This window comes from Petaurus breviceps, unplaced genomic scaffold, assembly GCF_028583685.1.
Source record: "Petaurus breviceps papuanus isolate PSGF00001 unplaced genomic scaffold, PetGlider_PUasm1.0 186, whole genome shotgun sequence".
NCBI classification, from domain to species: Eukaryota; Metazoa; Chordata; class Mammalia; order Diprotodontia; family Petauridae; genus Petaurus; species Petaurus breviceps.
Window position 1 is genome coordinate 49,605,999 of NW_027185798.1, and position 17,666 is coordinate 49,623,664.

At 38.3% G+C, this 17,666-nt stretch overlaps 1 protein-coding gene across 1 annotated transcript in view; it reads left to right on the plus strand.

Annotated features, from left to right (window-relative positions):
• The window catches only part of VAV3 (vav guanine nucleotide exchange factor 3), a 457,197-nt gene that overhangs the window by 373,447 nt on the left and 66,084 nt on the right, over positions 1-17,666 (plus strand). The window contains exon 20 of the mRNA XM_069090495.1: positions 9,090-9,226. Coding sequence (XP_068946596.1) covers positions 9,090-9,226 — 137 coding nt within the window. The remainder of the gene's footprint in view (positions 1-9,089; positions 9,227-17,666) is intronic.

Here is a 17,666-nt window from a genome sequence, read left to right on the forward strand (position 1 = left end):
CCTCCTGTCTCCTGTGAGAAAGGTAGAATTCTTAGTCTTGGTGAAGCTGGAAGAGAAAAATGGATGATCCCATAAGACTTCTTTCCATCCTAGAGATGGAAAAGAAGAAAGGCAATCTGAAAGTCAACGACAAGCTTGATTATATCTGGTACACTGGAGAAGTAGCTTAAGAGCTCCTGTATGTGACAACAGATTCCCTGAGAGAATTTGCAGACTCAGAGAGGAGATGCTGTTTCAGGAAGGACAGTCACAAGCAGACATTGTGTATCTATTTTACAGTGTATTCAAATGCCCTTGGAATTCAGTGTTAAATCCATAAGCAAAAGAAAACACGCAAAGGAAGAGGTCACTAATACATGTGGCCCAAGATCTTTATTTTTGATGTAAATCAAACTAGACTCCTGACGATTCCAATTCTGCTTCATTATTCTTATTTTCCAAGAAATTTGAAACAAACGAATAATCCATCCTTTTAGATTATTCTGCTCTAGGTGACTAGGCATACTGGTTGAACCATAGGATGCTTTCAGAACTAAAGGTTGGTAGAGTTGAGATCTGTAATGGGCTCTACTATAGGAGCAGGAAGGGCAAAATTAGGGAAATGAGGCCAGAAAGAAATCAAAATGGAAAGAGAGGCAGTAAAGAAACAAAAAAGAAGGAAAGGAGTAAGGAAGAAAATGTTGTTAGAAGGTGTCCTCATCTAGATTACTGAGAAACATAGTGGGTAGAGCCCAGGGCTTAGAGTTGGGAAGACCTGAGATCACATCCTTCCTCAAGCACTCATTTGCTGTCTTACCCTGGTCAAGTTACTTAACCTTTCTTGGCCTCAGTTTCCTCTTCTGTAAAAATGTAGGAGATAGACTTAATAGCCGCTAGGTGCCTCAGTAGGTCTAAATCCATGATGCTATGAAAATCACACAACTAGGTGGTGCCAGAGGTGGATGGAAAGCTGGTCCTGGAGTCAGGAAGACTCATCTTCCCAAGTTCAAATCTGGCTTCAGATACTTACTAGCTGTGTGACCCTGGGCAAGTCACTTAACCCCGTTTGCCTCAGCTTCTTCATCTGCAAAATGAGCTAGAGAAGGAAATGGCAAACTACTTCAGTATCTTTGCCAAGAAAACCCCAAATGGGGTCATGAAGAGTCAGACACGACTGAAAATGACTGGACAACAACAACACTGACCTTGCAGTAACAACCTAACTTTCCCAAACGTTTATCCTGACTTTCCTGCTAGTTTGGTGACTGTGTCTGTGGCCACATTTATTACCTGGAATTATTCAACTACTTCATCCTAATATAGTCTCTTCTCAACTTGTATGTTCCCTTATTTCATGACTATAAAATTCATGTGTATAAGTTTCAGAGTCAGAGTGAAAGCACTTTGAAATTGTTCTCACCAAATCAGCACTACCTTCCAAAGAAGTGAGGATCCTTCCCTTTTTTTTTTTTTTTTTTTAAGCAATTGGGGTTAAGTAACTTGCTCAAGGTTACACGGCCAGTTATTTCTGGGTGTGGTGCTAAGTATAAGAGCTGGGATTCGATCTCCAGGTCATCCCGACACTGGAGCCGGTGCTCTTACTCGCTGAGCCACCTGGCCGCCCCTGAGCAATTGGGGTTAAGTAACTTGCTCAAGGTTACAAGGCCAGGTGTTTCTGGGTGGGTGCTAAGCGTCTGAGCCCGGGATTCGATCTCCAGGTCTTCTCAACACTGGAGCCGGTGCTCTGACTCGCTGTGCTGCCTGGCCGCCCCGCTTCCCTTTTTTTCTTCCCTTCTCCAATGTAGAGAATATTAAGATAGCATGTTTATTTGAAGGAGGACCCCTTTGGTACAGCACAGGAGTACTCTGACTTTGGATTCCGAGGACCTCCTTCAGATCAGACCTTTGTCATTTAGTAGGATTTCGAATAATCACAACAAGTAACATTCATATGCATATACTTGAATGCTTTAAATTTTGCAAGGCCCTTTCCAAATGTTATCTTATTTGATCTTTAGAACAACCTTGTGAGGTAGGGACTGTTACTCTCCCCATTTTACAGAGGAGGAATCTGAGGGAAGTTAAATGACTTGCCCAAGTTCACACAGCTAGCAAGTGTCTGAGTTTGGGTTTGAACTCAGGTCCTCCTGACTCCGAGTCCCACATTCTAGCCATTATGCCACCCAGCTACAAAGCTTCACTTTACCTTTCTGGACCTCAGTTTCCTCATCTGTAAAATAAAAGCAGAGGACTAGATGACCTTTAGGTTCCCTCTCAACTCTAAATCTTTGATCCTGTTATCTATTTAATTATTAAACATTCAATTAATTAGTCATATTAATTATTAACAATAATTGTTGTTGGCTGTTGGTCATCTGCATCTTCTAAAACAAAATTCAATAGAAATTTAATCAGTTCAGAACACCGGCGATCAAGTCACTTGATTTTAGCCTTGTAATCCTCATATGATGGCTGCAATCACTGAGATATGTGGGGATAGCTGCTGAAGATACTTACTCTTCATGATTTAAGTAGTTTTGCTGCATGAGAACATTCAGGGAAAAGAAAGAAAAATGAGGGAGACAGAAAGATGGGATATGAAATGATGGAGACGATGCAATAAAATCTGTAGGGATTGTTTTGAAGAACTTGCTTCTGGAATACTTAACTTGGAAAACAGCAGAAAAAGAGATTGGCTGAAGGACAGCTAGATAGTGCAGTGGGTAGAGCACTGGATTTGCAATCAGGAAGGTCTGGCCTCAGGCACTTACTGACTGTGTGACCCTGGGCAAGTTACTTAATCCTATTTGCCTCAGCTTCCTCATCTGTTAAATGAGCTAGAAAGGGAAATGGCAAATCACTCCAATATTCTTGCCAAGAAAACCCTAAATGGGATCACAGAGATTTGGACATGATTCAAAAACAACTGAATGTCATAAATTGGCTGAGTCAAAAGGTCCCAGAAATGACTTATTTACCTCACCCCAAAATAGCCAACTTCTCCACTACATACCCATCCAGCCTTTTCAGGAGCACAAAGAAGACAGGGACCTGATTCCTGCCTGTTTCCATTTTTGGACAGCTCTAATTGTTACAAAGCTTTTCCTTAACTTGAGCTGAAAACTGCCTCCTTGTAACCTCTACCTGCTTCTTCTTAGTGCTGGCCAGGCAGAACCAGATGAATCTTTATTCCCCATGGCAACCCTTTAGCTGCATGGACAGTTCTGTGTCCCATAGCCAAGCATTCTCTTCTCCAGGCTAAATATTCCCCATTCCTTCAACTCATTCTTGTATGAAGATGAGCCTGTAAAAAGCAAAACAAAACATTTTGTTATATGGAAGATGTATTCAGCATCTCTAGGCACCTGATTTGGGGTATTCTTTGAGAGCTGAAATGACTAACCCAGTCACTATTAGTCGTTTTTAATGGAGCACATTTGTGACTTTACACATTAAAAACAATGTTTTTCCTGTGAAACTTCATCTACATATAGCATATTGATCATCATGGGTAAGGGGAAAAAGATATTTATTTTAAAATTTAGTCTTTTTAATCATGGGGGTTGTAGTTATTATTTTAAAAAACTTCTTTCTGCAGTGCCAAAAAGTCTAAAATTTTCTTGAACATTTTGGTACTTTTTTTTTACACATTAGATATTAAAACTTTTGAATACTATGCAGAATAAAATAAACCTTTAATTGCCAATGTTAGCAGTTCTACCCACACATTTTTTTTAAATCTGTCTTATGTCATTTGGAAACAAAAAATTTTATTTAACACCTAAAAAGGGGAAAAATCAATTAGAAAATATATTGCTGAAAAAGTTTACTGAAAAGGGGCTACATTTTTATTTTAAAGGATATAACATGTCCTTTGTTTATTGCCTGCTTCTTTTATAGATATACTAATTGAAATAAATACAGTGGTTTCTTCCCATCTTCCTACAGGAATGCTTAGATATTCCCTGTTCTAAACAAAACCTTCTTTCGACCCTTCTGCCCCATTAAGCTGCAGTGCTATCTCTTCTCTTTTACTTCCAAACGATTTTTAAAAGTTTTCCACACATCACAGGTATACTTCCTCACCATCTAATTCCTCCTTCGTCCCTTGCAATCTGGCTTCAGTCCCCACTACTCTACTGATGGCTGTTCTCTCAAATACCACTAATAACGTCCTTATTATCTGTGGACCATCTTGACTCTTTTCTACCTTGAAGATGTCACACCCTCCCGTTTATCTTCTTCCTTCTCTTTCATTGGTCCGATTTCCCAATTCCTAAATGTTGATGTCCAATGTTTTTTTCTTTTCTCTCTATAGCCTCTCTTGGCAAGTCCACTCCTGAGGATTCATATTTAAATATCTGTCCCTATCCTCCCAGGTCCTCAGGGAGAAATCTAGAATGGGGTATGAAGGCCAGTGTGAAGACAAGAACTCTGGTGTGATTTGAAGATGTAAATTTTCAACTTGGGACAGAATATGGGAAGCCTGGCCATCTTGATGAGTTTTAAGTATGAGGCATAGGTTTGAAACTTTAATTATGTCTCCTTAATCAGTAAAACATTCCTATTGGAGGCTTTGAGCCTATCACCATGATAGAAGTACCTTTGTCCTTTTGATGTAATCCCAGTGCATTGAGAAAGACTGATTTAAGTTATGACATTCAGAGATGAACAGATTGGGTCAGATTATTGTAGATTTGAGTCCCAAGGGTTTATAAAAAGAGCAGACATACCTTCCCTTCCTGAGTCAGTTGGAGGGAAATACAGAAAGTTGAGATGGTGAGATTTGTAAATGCAAAACAAAACAAAACAACATATTTTAATTAATTTAAATTATTTTGATTTAATTACAAATGGGGGGGGGGGAAGAACTATTATTAGCTCTAGGCCATCCAAAACCAAAACCAATTATGTTCTTAGCTCACTAACTATAGTTTGCTGACCCCCTGGTCTAGGGCATGGATTCCTACTTTTGGGGCCAGGTATTTTTTTCACTAAAGATTTCTGCCCAGACAAAATAACAGTGACTTGACTGTCCTAAATCCAACCATTCTACTTCTTAAGCAGGCACTAAATATATGGAAGTAATTGCCACACTAGAAATGGGTATCTTTGCATGTTGCAGATGATTTCTACCCCTAATGTGTTAAGCTTCCCTGTGGCAATCACTTAGATGAAAGTGGTACTGGCTAGATAAATGGGCTGTCAGTGATGTGCTGGCCTTTCACCTCAGAGACCTAATTTAAAGTCTAAACAAAACTACATTAAAAAATCATTAGTCTTACAAGATGTTGTAGGAGATGATTTTGATTTATTCCAGGAAGGTGTTTATAGACATAAAGTAGTTGTGTGTTATACAAACACCCATCATTGGTAATCACTTCCTGGGGATAACAGAGTTAAAGCTGGGTTGTCTAGAATATTGCCAGCAGGAAAATACTAGCGTGACCCGGGCTTCTCTGGGCATGCCCAATGAAGCATTTGTGATAATTTTGTCCTCCCTTCTATCCCACCCTCCTACTCCCTGACTTTCTCTTAAAAAAAAAAAAATAACAAAACAAAAACCCTTCAATTTAGTAACTTGGGTGGAGAATTGAATAGGCTATTTTGGGAAAGCATCCTTTCTTGCCCTAAGTCCTTGCCCTTGTCCTTCTCTGTGAGTTTGACTTGTTCCTTAGTCTCTAATATTATAGGCAGGGAGATGTTAATTCTCTAGGAAGCTGACAAATTCTAACCTGGAAGGCTCTATGAACAGAGCATTCTAGAATGGGGTGGTGGGTGGTGGGGGTGGTCAGAGAAAGAGTAGGGCAGAGGCAAGGGGGAGCTATTTGGTAGAGAAAGGTCTAGCCCTAAAAAAACAGAGGTTATTCTCAACAACAGAGACAGGAGATAAGGCTGTCAATCATATTGATGCTTGGATACTTGACATTTAATTTAACCAGTCCTTTCAAATTTCTTCTTTTGGGAAAAATATTTTACATTTCTCAGTGTTAATTTTGTTTACCTTACAAGCAACCTAATTGCTACATTATTCTTTTAGTAAGGAATCGGGTATGTGTGTAGGGATACATTTTAGGGGAAACATTAATTTAAATTTTCAACAGTTGCTATTTTTAACAGAACGTCATCTTCGACCTTTGAGCAAATCATCATCATCATCATCATCATAGTTCATGTTTATATAATACTTTAAGGACTGCAAAGTGTTTAATATTATCTTAATTTCCTCAGGAACCTTCTGAGGTTTTTGCTCTTATCATTCCTATTTTACAGATTAGTAAACTGGGGTTCAGAAAGATTGTTACTTGCCCATAATCACAGGTAGTAAATACCTGAAGCAGGATTTGAACTCAGATATTCTTGATTTCTAGTTTTGATTTACTACACCATGCTGCCTTCAGATAATTTCTGAGTCTCCACCTCTAGGCTTAACCTGACTTTTGAACTCCAGACTCACATCTACAGTTGCTTATAGCATGTGTCCATCATACTATAAGACATCATAGGATGTCTCACTAGAACCCTAGACCTAACACATCTAAAATTTATCCTATAATCTTTCCACCCCTGATATTTCTTCCTTCTGATTTCACTATTTCCAGAGGCAGTAAGTGACACCAGAGTGCCATAATGGGCTTGTAAATCAGGAAGAGATGAGTTCAAATGCAACTAGCTGTAGGACCCTGGGCAAGTCACTTAACCTCAGCCTCAGTTTTCTTACCTGTAAAATGTGGATAATAATGGCACCTATCTCACAGGGTTGTTGTAAGGATCAAATGAGATATTTGTAAAGTGCTTAGCATCGTGACCACTATATAGGAGACAATATAAAAATCCTTCCTCTTCATCATCGTTTTCATCCTCCTCCTCTTCCTTCTTCCTCCTCCTCCTCCTTCTCCCTCCTCCTCCTTTTCCTCCTCATCTCTGCAAAAGGCATCACTATTTTCCATTTGAAACTTCAGAGTTATCTTAATTCACTGCTCATAGAGGGGACCTCAGAGGTTCTCTAATCGAATTCCCTCATTTTCAAACTCAAGTTCTCAAATCGTTCTGTGATTTCAAAGGTTTGGGAGTTCTCTCTAAAAATATAGCTCTCAATCATTCCATACCTGCCTATTCCACAACCCTCTTTCTGCCTATAATTCTATATCTTCCAGGGGTATATGCCTCAAAAAATGTATAATCTAGCCCTGTGAGTTGACAGAGGCTCAGATATTCTACATTAAGAATTTTGGACTCCCTATATTTCAAATTTCAATTCCTCTTTAAAACTGACTAAGCTGCAGAAAACGTTTAGTTTTGGTTCCTAGCCCAGCTTACGGTTTAATGCAAATGGGACTGATAAATATCTCTGCACAGTTAGTTTTCTTGTGGGTGTTTTTCTTGGTAAAAGGTGGTGAAGTTTAATGTTTGTGTAAGGTTAGGTCCTGGGCCCCACCTTACTCCCTTTAGTTAAGAAAGAGGTAGGCTTAAAGCCATCCCCTCTGGGCCTTTGGATTTGGGATGTCGATGAAGAAAAGCAGGGGAATTGTAGCAGCCTGTAACTGTCCTTTAACCTTCAAATGAGAAAATTAGGGTGAAAGTTAAAAATTAGTTGGCATTACCTTGAAGCTCTCGGACCATGCCTTTTTTTCCTGCTGATTGACTAGAAGGATAAAAGACTGTTCTAGTTACAAACTTTTAGCTTCCATTCAGTACATAGCATGATAGTACTTGTTTTACAGAACCTAAAAAAAAAATTCTAAGCACTTATTAAAAGTCGAGTTTTTATTCGGTCGTGTCCAACTCTTCATGACCTCATTTAGGGTTTTCTTGGCAAAGATACCGCAGTGGTTTGCCATTTACTGGTCTAGTTCATTTTACAAATGAGGAAACTGAGGCAAACAGGGTTAAATGCCTTGCCCAAGGTTACACACTAAGGGTTTGAGGCAGGATTTGAACTCACAAAGATGAGTCTTCCTGACTCTAGGCCTGGCACTCTATCTCTTGTGCCACCTAGCTGAAATGGAAAAGTCAAGTACCACACTGTAATTCTGAGTGGTTTCATAATCTGCAAGGAGCAATAATTCACCTGATCTTGAAGCTGTCCTTATATATTTGGATTCCAAGAACTGGGGCCTATTTATCTTCCCTCATTTATTTAGTGTGACACTTCAGCCCGTTATGTCGTCATTGTGATCCCTTATTGGAGTGACACAAGTTTAAAAAAAGAGAGACAACTTGTTACATTGATTGAAGTTCACAAATGTGTAATAAATGTCATCTTTATGATTAGATCATGTCTTAGGAGGAAGAAGTCTCACCTTTAAGTGAAAATAGCACTGTGCTCATCCAGCACCAGCAGCAAATATTGGTATGAGGGGAGCACATGTGGTGGAAACCATCGTTCCTGCAAATGACAAATTGAACTGAGTTCCCAGGTTGTGTGCATTTAGCAAAGTGATAATACAAAGAAGAAGAAAAAGACTTTTTCTAAGTGGTTTGTCATATGAATAATGGAAAACTTGTGGATCCTATTGTCTTGGACATGACCCTTTATTGGAATTATTTAACAAGTTCAAATTCAGGCCCATAGACTTTCTCCATATAAATGTCTTAAGCATTACAGCAACACATCCATCACATTTTTTGGTTCAAATTACAAAGATAACCTTAAGATATGGACCTTAGCCTGGGCAATGTGATACATACACAGAAAGGGGTGAACCTCTTTAGTGATGAAATCAGCCAGTGCCCAGGAGGAAAGTAATAGGCAGAAAGGATAGAGTTGATGAAAAAATTGATTCTTTTCCATTAAACTGTACGTGATGTGTTTGTGTGAAGGAGGCATCAGCCAAAAGAGAAATATTTTCTTCAACTAAAAACAGATTGATGGCAGGGGAGGGTAGGACTCTGTATGTAGGTTGTGAGCAGAGATGCACTGCATTTCATTAGAGGCTCAAATAATGAGAAGGTTATAAAGCATTCCAGTGTGGTCACTCCAGAGATTTCCTAGAATTAGATGTGTCTAAACTTCTAATGTGAATAATAGCTCTGTTTTCTTAAAGCATGTTTAAGACTTTACACATTCTCAGTTCATTCTTTGAAAGACTTTGTTTTTCTTATTCTAGGCCTACCGAAGATGCAGGTCATTAAGAATTACACTGGAAACCCACAACCTCCACAGCAAGAAGGACCTCCTTTGCACATCCAGATGGGGGATACGGTCGAGCTTTTGAGAGGAGATGCCCATAGTTTATTTTGGCAGGTACTCTCTGAATTATGAATTCCTGATCTAGTGGGTGAGTCACACCCACTTGAAAAAACAAGACTCTCTGTTTCAGAAACAGCGTGTGTGTGTGCGTGTGTGTGTGTGCATGTGCTTTTAGACCTCAGAATTGTGCATAATTCACAAAAGGTTCTTCTTAGCCCAGTCCAAGTGACAGAGCATCTGATAGTTCAGATTGTCAGAAACCTGAACAATATCACTACCTTGGGTCACATCCACATTTCAGTAGAAGCTGGAGAGTTAGGCTGAGTCAGAAAGACCGCACATCAGATCCTGCCTCTGAAATATACCGACTGTATAACCAGTATATACAGCAAGCCATTTTAGCTTCTCAGTGCCCCAAGGCAACTTTAAGACCATTAGTTTCAGAACAATTACAAATCTGCATTGGTTGAGAAATTTTAAGCCAATGAAATCACAGAACCAGATAAAAAATTAAATTAAATTATGCATCATGTTGCCTGAAATCAAAACCTTCATTTTTTTTATGCAGGGACTATGGATATGCTTTATGGATATGGATATGCTTTAGTTCTAAATGACAAACAATTATTATGCTTATTCATACTCTGAGTAGGGGTCACTGTACTAGGCACTGGAAATGTGATGCCAAATTATATCTCAGACTTTCAAGGAATTCATGTACTACTTGTGGGATACAAAATGTAAGCAAATAAGAAAGTATAAAATATTTAGGAGATATAAAATAATATAAAATTCAAGAAAGAGAGAAAGCTAATAATAATGATGATCCAATTTGGAAAAGAGTAAGTTTAGTTTGGAGAGACATTCTCATTTTCTTGTCATTGTTCTATGTCTCAATATTAAGAATTTGGATGTGACCTTCTTGGGTGCTAGGACATTCCACCCCTCCCCTGCTTTGTATCCATAGTACTTAGCACAGTTCCTGATATATAGTAGAAACTTAATAAATGCTTGATGATGATGGTGGTGGTGATAGTCATGGTGATATTTGGATCAGTGTTCCCCATGCCCATTATCTCTAATTCTCAGAAGGACCTGGAGTCATCCCTCCTGAAATAAATGGAGTATGAAAAGTATGACAAGTTATGAGACTTTCTACTGCTGAATTACTAAGGCTACTTTTGACTTTAGACTATGAACTAGAATGAGCTTGTAGGGAGAGAAAGGGAGGACAAAGCAAGTTGCTAGACTTATGCATGAGTTAAAGTCCAATAAGGGCAGAAGGAAAGGGATGGATGTTGTCCATTTGTAAGGTATAAGGTGACTGCTAAAATGGAGTGGTTTCCATAGCAACCCTGTACCACATGACAGTATCTGCCGCTTTGTCACAGAGGATGGCTCTTTGATTGAATGCTTGTATCAGATTGCAGATTTCAGGGAGTGTAGTTTTTGCATTGTTTTAAAGACAAATGTTCTGATTCTGAAAACATGGCCATATGACCTCCCACTCTGCACCCAGGACACATCTATCTTTGGAGCTGCTTCTCTAAAAGCCAGGAGTAGGAGCAATTTTGTATTTATAGGAAATCACAGAGCGCGTGGTAATGATATAGGAGTATATTGGTTTGAAGTAGTATTTTTGAAATTGTTTCCTCTTGTTCTTTGGAGTAAATATTGATCTCCATTCAATGTACAGTTTTAGCTGGTTTATAAAATTAATTAAGCAATCAACAAGCATTTAAAAATGCTTACTATGTTCCAGGCACTTTGGTAGGGGAAACAAATACAGAGAAAGTAACAATCTCTTGTCTCAAGGGACTTACACTTTAGTGGGGGAGACAAGTACATATGTAAATATATCCAGTATACATGCCCATATGTAAATATATAGTATTATATAGTATATAATAGTGTGTGTGTGTTGTGTGTGTGTGTGTAGTAGCTAAATACAAGGTAGTCTGGTAAGCAATAGATACTAGCATTTTGGAGAATTAAGGATGACTTCATATAGAATATAGTGCTTGAGCTTTGTTTAAAAGGAAAAGAGAGATGCTGGGGTTAAAGTAAAGAATGTTTACATTCCAGGCATGTGGTAAATTCCGTGCAAAGACTAGGAGATTGAAGGTGGAGTTTCGTGTAAGAACAGGGAGAAGTCTAGTGTGAGTGGTGGGAGGGAGAAGAAAGCTTCTTCCTACCTTCTTATTATTTATTTATTTGTACAACTAACTTATTATTTCTAATTCTGGTAGATTTATTGCAGTTGTGAGGCCAGATCTTTTCCACTTACCCTCTGTATACTGTCTTCCCCTACTAAAATGTAAAACTCTTGAGGGCAAGAGACTATTTTGCTTTCCTTTGTATCACTGGGCAGCTTGGTAGTACAGTGGATACGGTGCCAAGCCTGGAGTCAGGAAGACCTGAGTTCAAATATGGCCTCAGAAACTTACTAGTTGTGTGACCCTGGGCAACTCACTTAACCTTGTTTGCTCCAGTTTCCTCATCTATAAAATGATCTGGAGAAGGAAATGACAAACCACTACAATGTCTTTGCACAGAAAATCCCAAACGGAGTCATAAAGAGTCAGGCATGACTGAAATGACTGAACAACAACATCTGTGTCACTAGAACTAAGCATGGTCTATGGCAGCACATAGTAAACAGTTAATAAACATTTCACCATCTGGCCATCTACCTGTCTATCTTTCTTTCTTTTTTTTTTTTTAAAGCAATTGGGGTTAAATAACTTGCTCAAGGTTACACGGCCAGGTGTTTCGGGTGGGTGCTAAGTGTCTGAGCCCAGATTCGATCCCCAGGTCATCCCGACACTGGGGCCGGTGCTCTTATTCGCTGTGCTACCTGGCCGCTCCTCTGTCTATCTTTCTATCAATCTTTTATCTATCTATTTAATTACCTGTCTATCCATCAGTCTGTCCTATAAGTCTATCTGCTTGTCCTTCTCACATTGAAGTATCTCACATGTCCAGGCATCTGTGATTATATTGCAAAATACTGAGGGTACTGCCTGATTATTATCATTCCCAAAAGAGAATGACTCAGGGTAGTCCCTAATGCTGAAATCAGTTTGACTTGACTGCTCAATTGAGATAGAAAGATTTGGGAGTCTTTCCTTAAGACTTTGGCCAAAACAAATTGATATAGATATGTCCTGGAGTTACACCTTTCAGGATAAGTCAGATCAGTTAGCATAAATTGAGAAATAATCCTAGCCTTGGAAGGGGAGGACTGAAAAACAAAAACAAAACTTTTCTCTGCTAGTGAAGTGATTTAGGTCAGGGTAGAATATTCTAATGAAGCTTTCGATTTCTAAGCTTTCTAGACAATCTTCTATACCTCCCCCGCCCCCCCCCAAAAAACCCCAAACCAAAAAACAAAACAGTCTGTGTAGCAGTAGTTACATTGTCCTATAACCCATCCTGTTTCCCACATGCTGTCTACCCAAAGAATACAAATTATTCTCCTTTCAGCAACTGTCTTTGAATAGCTATTAGTGTAATCTGTATCATTATTATAACAACAGTAATTTCTAATGCCATGGAAGTGAGTGGTCTCTGCATTTTCATTATATTTCTTTCAAACAACTGTGTTGTCATTTGAACTGAGAAAATGTACTCTGTTCAAACTTTGTCTTGAAAAAATGAGTTTGGAGAACCTTATTTTTTCCTTTCTGCCTCTCTGTCTCTCTGTGTCTCTCTCTGTCTCTGTCTCTCTCTCTGTCTCTCTTTCTGTCTTTCTCTGTCTCTCTCTCTCTGTGTCTCTGTCTCTCTCCCCCTCCTCTCTCTGTCTCTGTCTCCCTCTCTCTGTATCTCTGTCTCTCTCTCTCTCTGTGTCTGTCTCTCCTCTCCCTCTCCTCTCCCCCTCCTGTCTCTGTCTCTCTCTGTCTGTCTCTCTCTGAAAAGCTAAACAAAATAATTTTGAAGGAAAATGAATATAAAATAGGAAGTTGCTGGTTTGGGCACTTTGCCAATAGCAGGTGGAAGGCACAGCTTTTACTGAGCATCGCTATCACCCAGAAGCATTCTCTACATGTGGTTTCCTGAATCACCAGAAATCTGTTGACTTTAAATTCTTTTATTTATTTTTAACCAAAATCACAAAATAGAGTTTTGGTACCTGTTTATTTGTGAGATAATGGGAAAACATTTTTTTTTGGTATAATAGAAATCAGGGAGGCTGGGAGATAATGTAAAAATTGCACCTGAAGTCGTCCCCCTTCCCCCCAGCCCAACCAAACATATAAACAAACAGTCACTTAGTCTCCTAGGTTCCTGTTGGAAGCTCAGCGTCTCCTTGTACATTTTATTTACTCCAAATACAATGCAAAAGAAACAAGATGATTTTTGCGGCATGATCAGACTTTCTTTCCTACCTTTCCTTTCAGAGGATTATAAAGTGATGATGATGATAGCAGCTCACATTTCTATAGTACTTTAATATTTAAAAGCATTTTCCTCACAAGAGTCTGGTAAAGTATCCACAGTTATCCCTTCCACATCGTGTAGATTAGAGGCACGATACCCCCGCAACCTGGAAAAATCCTTGTAAAATTGTCTTACTCTCCTATCAAAGAAGTCTGAATTATTATGATATTAAAAGATAAAATGTGTTGTTATGATATAATACTATACATAAAGTTTATGCATTTCTGAGTTTCCAAACTTCTTCTGTCATCTGCTGGTGTTCTTGTGTGTTGTCATTGGCTTCCACAGAACTTCCAGAAATCACCCATTTAATTTCTTATGTTGACCCACAGTCTATCGAAACTGTGATGGGGAAAGTCATGATATGGAATGGAAAACTGTAGTATAAAGGATATTATCCTCATTTTGTAAATGAGAGAACTGAGGCTGAGACAGGTGTGGGGACTTTCATGGCTATATAGCTATTAAATAGGATGGCCAGGATTTGAACTCCATACCACTGATTGTATATCTAATTCTTTTTCCACTATACTACTCTGCCTCTTAATAACTCACATTTTAGTAGCACTTCAAAGTATTTTTCTTACAATCAACTACTGTTCTCTTGTAGACAGCTAGATAGCGCAGTAGATAGGGCATTGGGTCTGGAATCAGAAAGAACTGAGTTCAAATATGACCTCAGATGCATAGGAACTAGGTGACCCTGGGTAAGTTACTGAATCTTGTTTGCCTCCGTTTCCTTATCTATAAAATGAGCTGGAGAAGGAAGTGGCAAACCACACTAGTATCTTCACCAAGAAAACCCCAAAAGGGTTCACAAAGAGTTGGACATGACTAAAAAACAATTGAAAATATACATACACATACATACGCATTCATAATATGTGTGTATATGTCTACATATATACGTATACACACAGATATATACAATATACATACACATATACCTATATAACAATGGTATTGCTATTTATATATGATAGAAATTGCTATATCTATAGATATTTCTGTATGATGAGATATGTATCTATCTAGATAATAGACAAGATAGATCTACATAGATGGATAGTTAGACAGATATAGATAGATATGATCTTCCCTGATGCAAGTCTTAAATATCCCACTGTGATGCCACATCCTGGTGTGGATATGATCCTGGTTTGTCTAAGGTCTTGCCAGTGGAATATAACTTCTGACATATTCTCCTAAGACTTTGAGAGCAGTCCTGGCACCAAACTATTTCTATAAAGTTTGGGGAAACTCATCACTGAGAGGCTGGCCATGATGTGATGTATTCTTGATAGTAACCCATGAAAGCTATTAAACATATTAGAATGGTGTGAATGGGTCTCCCTCTGTGCCAGTGGAGGGAATTCCTATGACAATGAAATCATGGATCCATTGGAACAACTATTGATAAAAGTAATAAATGGACTAGAAAAATAGGTATAATCCTTTATGCCTAAAAAGACAGATTTTTACAAAGCTGATCTTTTCCACAAGGAGCTGTCTTTGTAACTAACTGTTCTTGCTCTCATTATTTCTAACTGTCTCCTACAACTGTCTCTTCAATGAACTATTCTCATTTATTTATGGATCATATCCATAGATTGAATGGGAAGGGTGGAAACATTTTTTTAACCTATTATGTGCAAGGCACTGTGCTAAGTGCTTTACAGATTGATTATCAGAACAGCCGTGGGAAGCAGATGCTATTATTATCTCAGTTTTACAGTTGAAGAAAATCAGGCAAAAAGAGGTTAAGTAATTTGGCCAGGATCATATAGCTAGGAGGTATCTGAGGTCAAATTTGAACTTGGGTGTTCTGACTTCAAGCTCAGAGATCAATTTGTTGTGCCAACTCAATAAACAGCTGGAAAATCATCTTACTCTCTTCTTATAAGTAGAACACTAAGACTCATGGACTTTTATGTGCTTTTCCAAGTCATACAAGATGGCTGTGATAGAATAAAAAATAGACTCTAGGTCTATTGATCTATCCAACTCTACTTGTTAGATGAGACAGCCTTTAGGAGATCATGTTATAAAATATATTGGGGGTTTTAGAAAATATTTGATTATTATCATTTTTTAAATTTCAGAAAGATTAATTTGGTCTTCTTGGAGTGCCCTTGTTCTTTCTAGAAGTTGTACTCTTGAACTGTGATTAACCAAAAAAAGTTTTTTGTCTCATTGCCCCAGTGATATGGAATTGGAAATAAAAGATTAAAAACAGATATTGAGAGGGGTTTTGTGAGAACCTGGAAGAGTTCTTATAGAAAAAAAAATAAAAACGTCTTTTATGCCCAAAGAATACATAGCATTGGAGCCTACAAGACATGTATCTGTTGGGCTTTCTCAAAGGCAGCATGGTATTGAATTCAACATTAGTGAAAATCTAAACCCAAAGGAAGACAGTCATGGTTGAATGGCCAACTGTTATTGTATTAGCTTCTCTTGCCAAGGGTCTTTATTTACCACAGCACAGAATTCTTATAAGAAAGTTTGTTTCCTTTAAAAAAAAAACAAACCAAAAACAGTATATCTTAAAAGGAAGGACCTTTAATATTCTGACTTGAAATTCCAGTTGAATTTTTCTTTCTTTCTCATGCTTTTATAAATCAGTGCTTTGTTTTCCCCCATGTTATCCTGCTATAAATGGAGATTGCACCATTTTAAAGGATCTTTGCCTGACTGGATTATGATACTAGTCATTGTGTTAGAAAGGAAACAGAATTGTTCTCTTCATAATATATTACTTAAACATTCAGACATCTGAAATTTTCAGAAGTTAAGGCAAGTGGTCAAGGGGAATGGAAAAACAAGAAAGTGAGACTAAGCGTGTAAAACTCAACTTTGCCTGCATCACAATTTCCATACTGGCAACCTTGATTGTGGAATACAACAGCATGTTGTAATCCCTGTGAAATAAAAACCATAGAAAAAAATAGAATAAAAACTATAGAAAAACAAAACAAAACAAAACTGAATACTTTCAAATGGCGCTATTAGTTTGTAACCCAAGTGCTTAGAATTCATGTTCTTTGCAGGCAGATATTGTGGTGCAATAGGAAGAACACTGTATTTGCAGTGAAAGGACCTGGGTTCAAATCCTAGCTATGCCATGTAAAACTGATACAACCTTGGTTAGGTCACTTCCCTTCTCTAGACTTTAGTTTCCTTATTTGTAAAATGAGAGGTTTGAACAAGATAAATTCTATTTATTTTTTGCCTTTTGGAGGGCAATTGGGGTTAAGTGACTTGCCCAAGGTCACATGGCTAGTTTTTGTGTTAAGTGTCTGAGGCCAGATTTGAACTCAGGGCCTCCTGACTCCAGGGCCAGTGCTCTATTCACTGTGCCACCTAGTCACCCCTTGGACAAGATAAATTCTGAGCCTCACTGAGATTGTGACTATCAACCAGGCTTAATGTAACTTGTTGCTCAAAGCCCATTTGCATGACTTCCGTCATGAGTAGAGACTGATTATTCAATACTCTCCTCTACAAAAGAAGCAGAGTTGGTGAGAGCTTGATAGAAAGGAGATGCTTGCCTTCTGACTTCCAACTTTGAAAGGGAACATGCATGATTCCAGAGACAGACTCTGTTAAGAGGTCAGCCCCCGACTCTATCATGTTATTGTTCCCAGTCTGTTATACTAGATACTTAAGGGAATTTCCCCTTGGGTAATATCTTGGACTCTCTCTTTGTCTCTGTCTGTCTCTGTCTCTCTTTCTGTCCCTGTCTATCTCTTTCTGTCTCTCTGTCTCTTTCTGTCTTATCTTGTTTTCACTGATAGAGACCATTTATTCTGTGTCTTGTATGTAATATATTCTGATTTGGATACTCTAATTTGCATTTGCCATCAGTTCAGATAAATGGGTTTATTTGCTATTTACTACACATTCATTATAGGAGTAGCATTTTGTGGGAAGGTAGTCTAACTTTGGATATATAGCTTGGGGAATTCCTCATTAAATGATAGCTATCATACAGTAATAATTTGAACCTAAAACTTATTTCTCTTAGACTAGATATTTAGGTGGGGTGGATAGA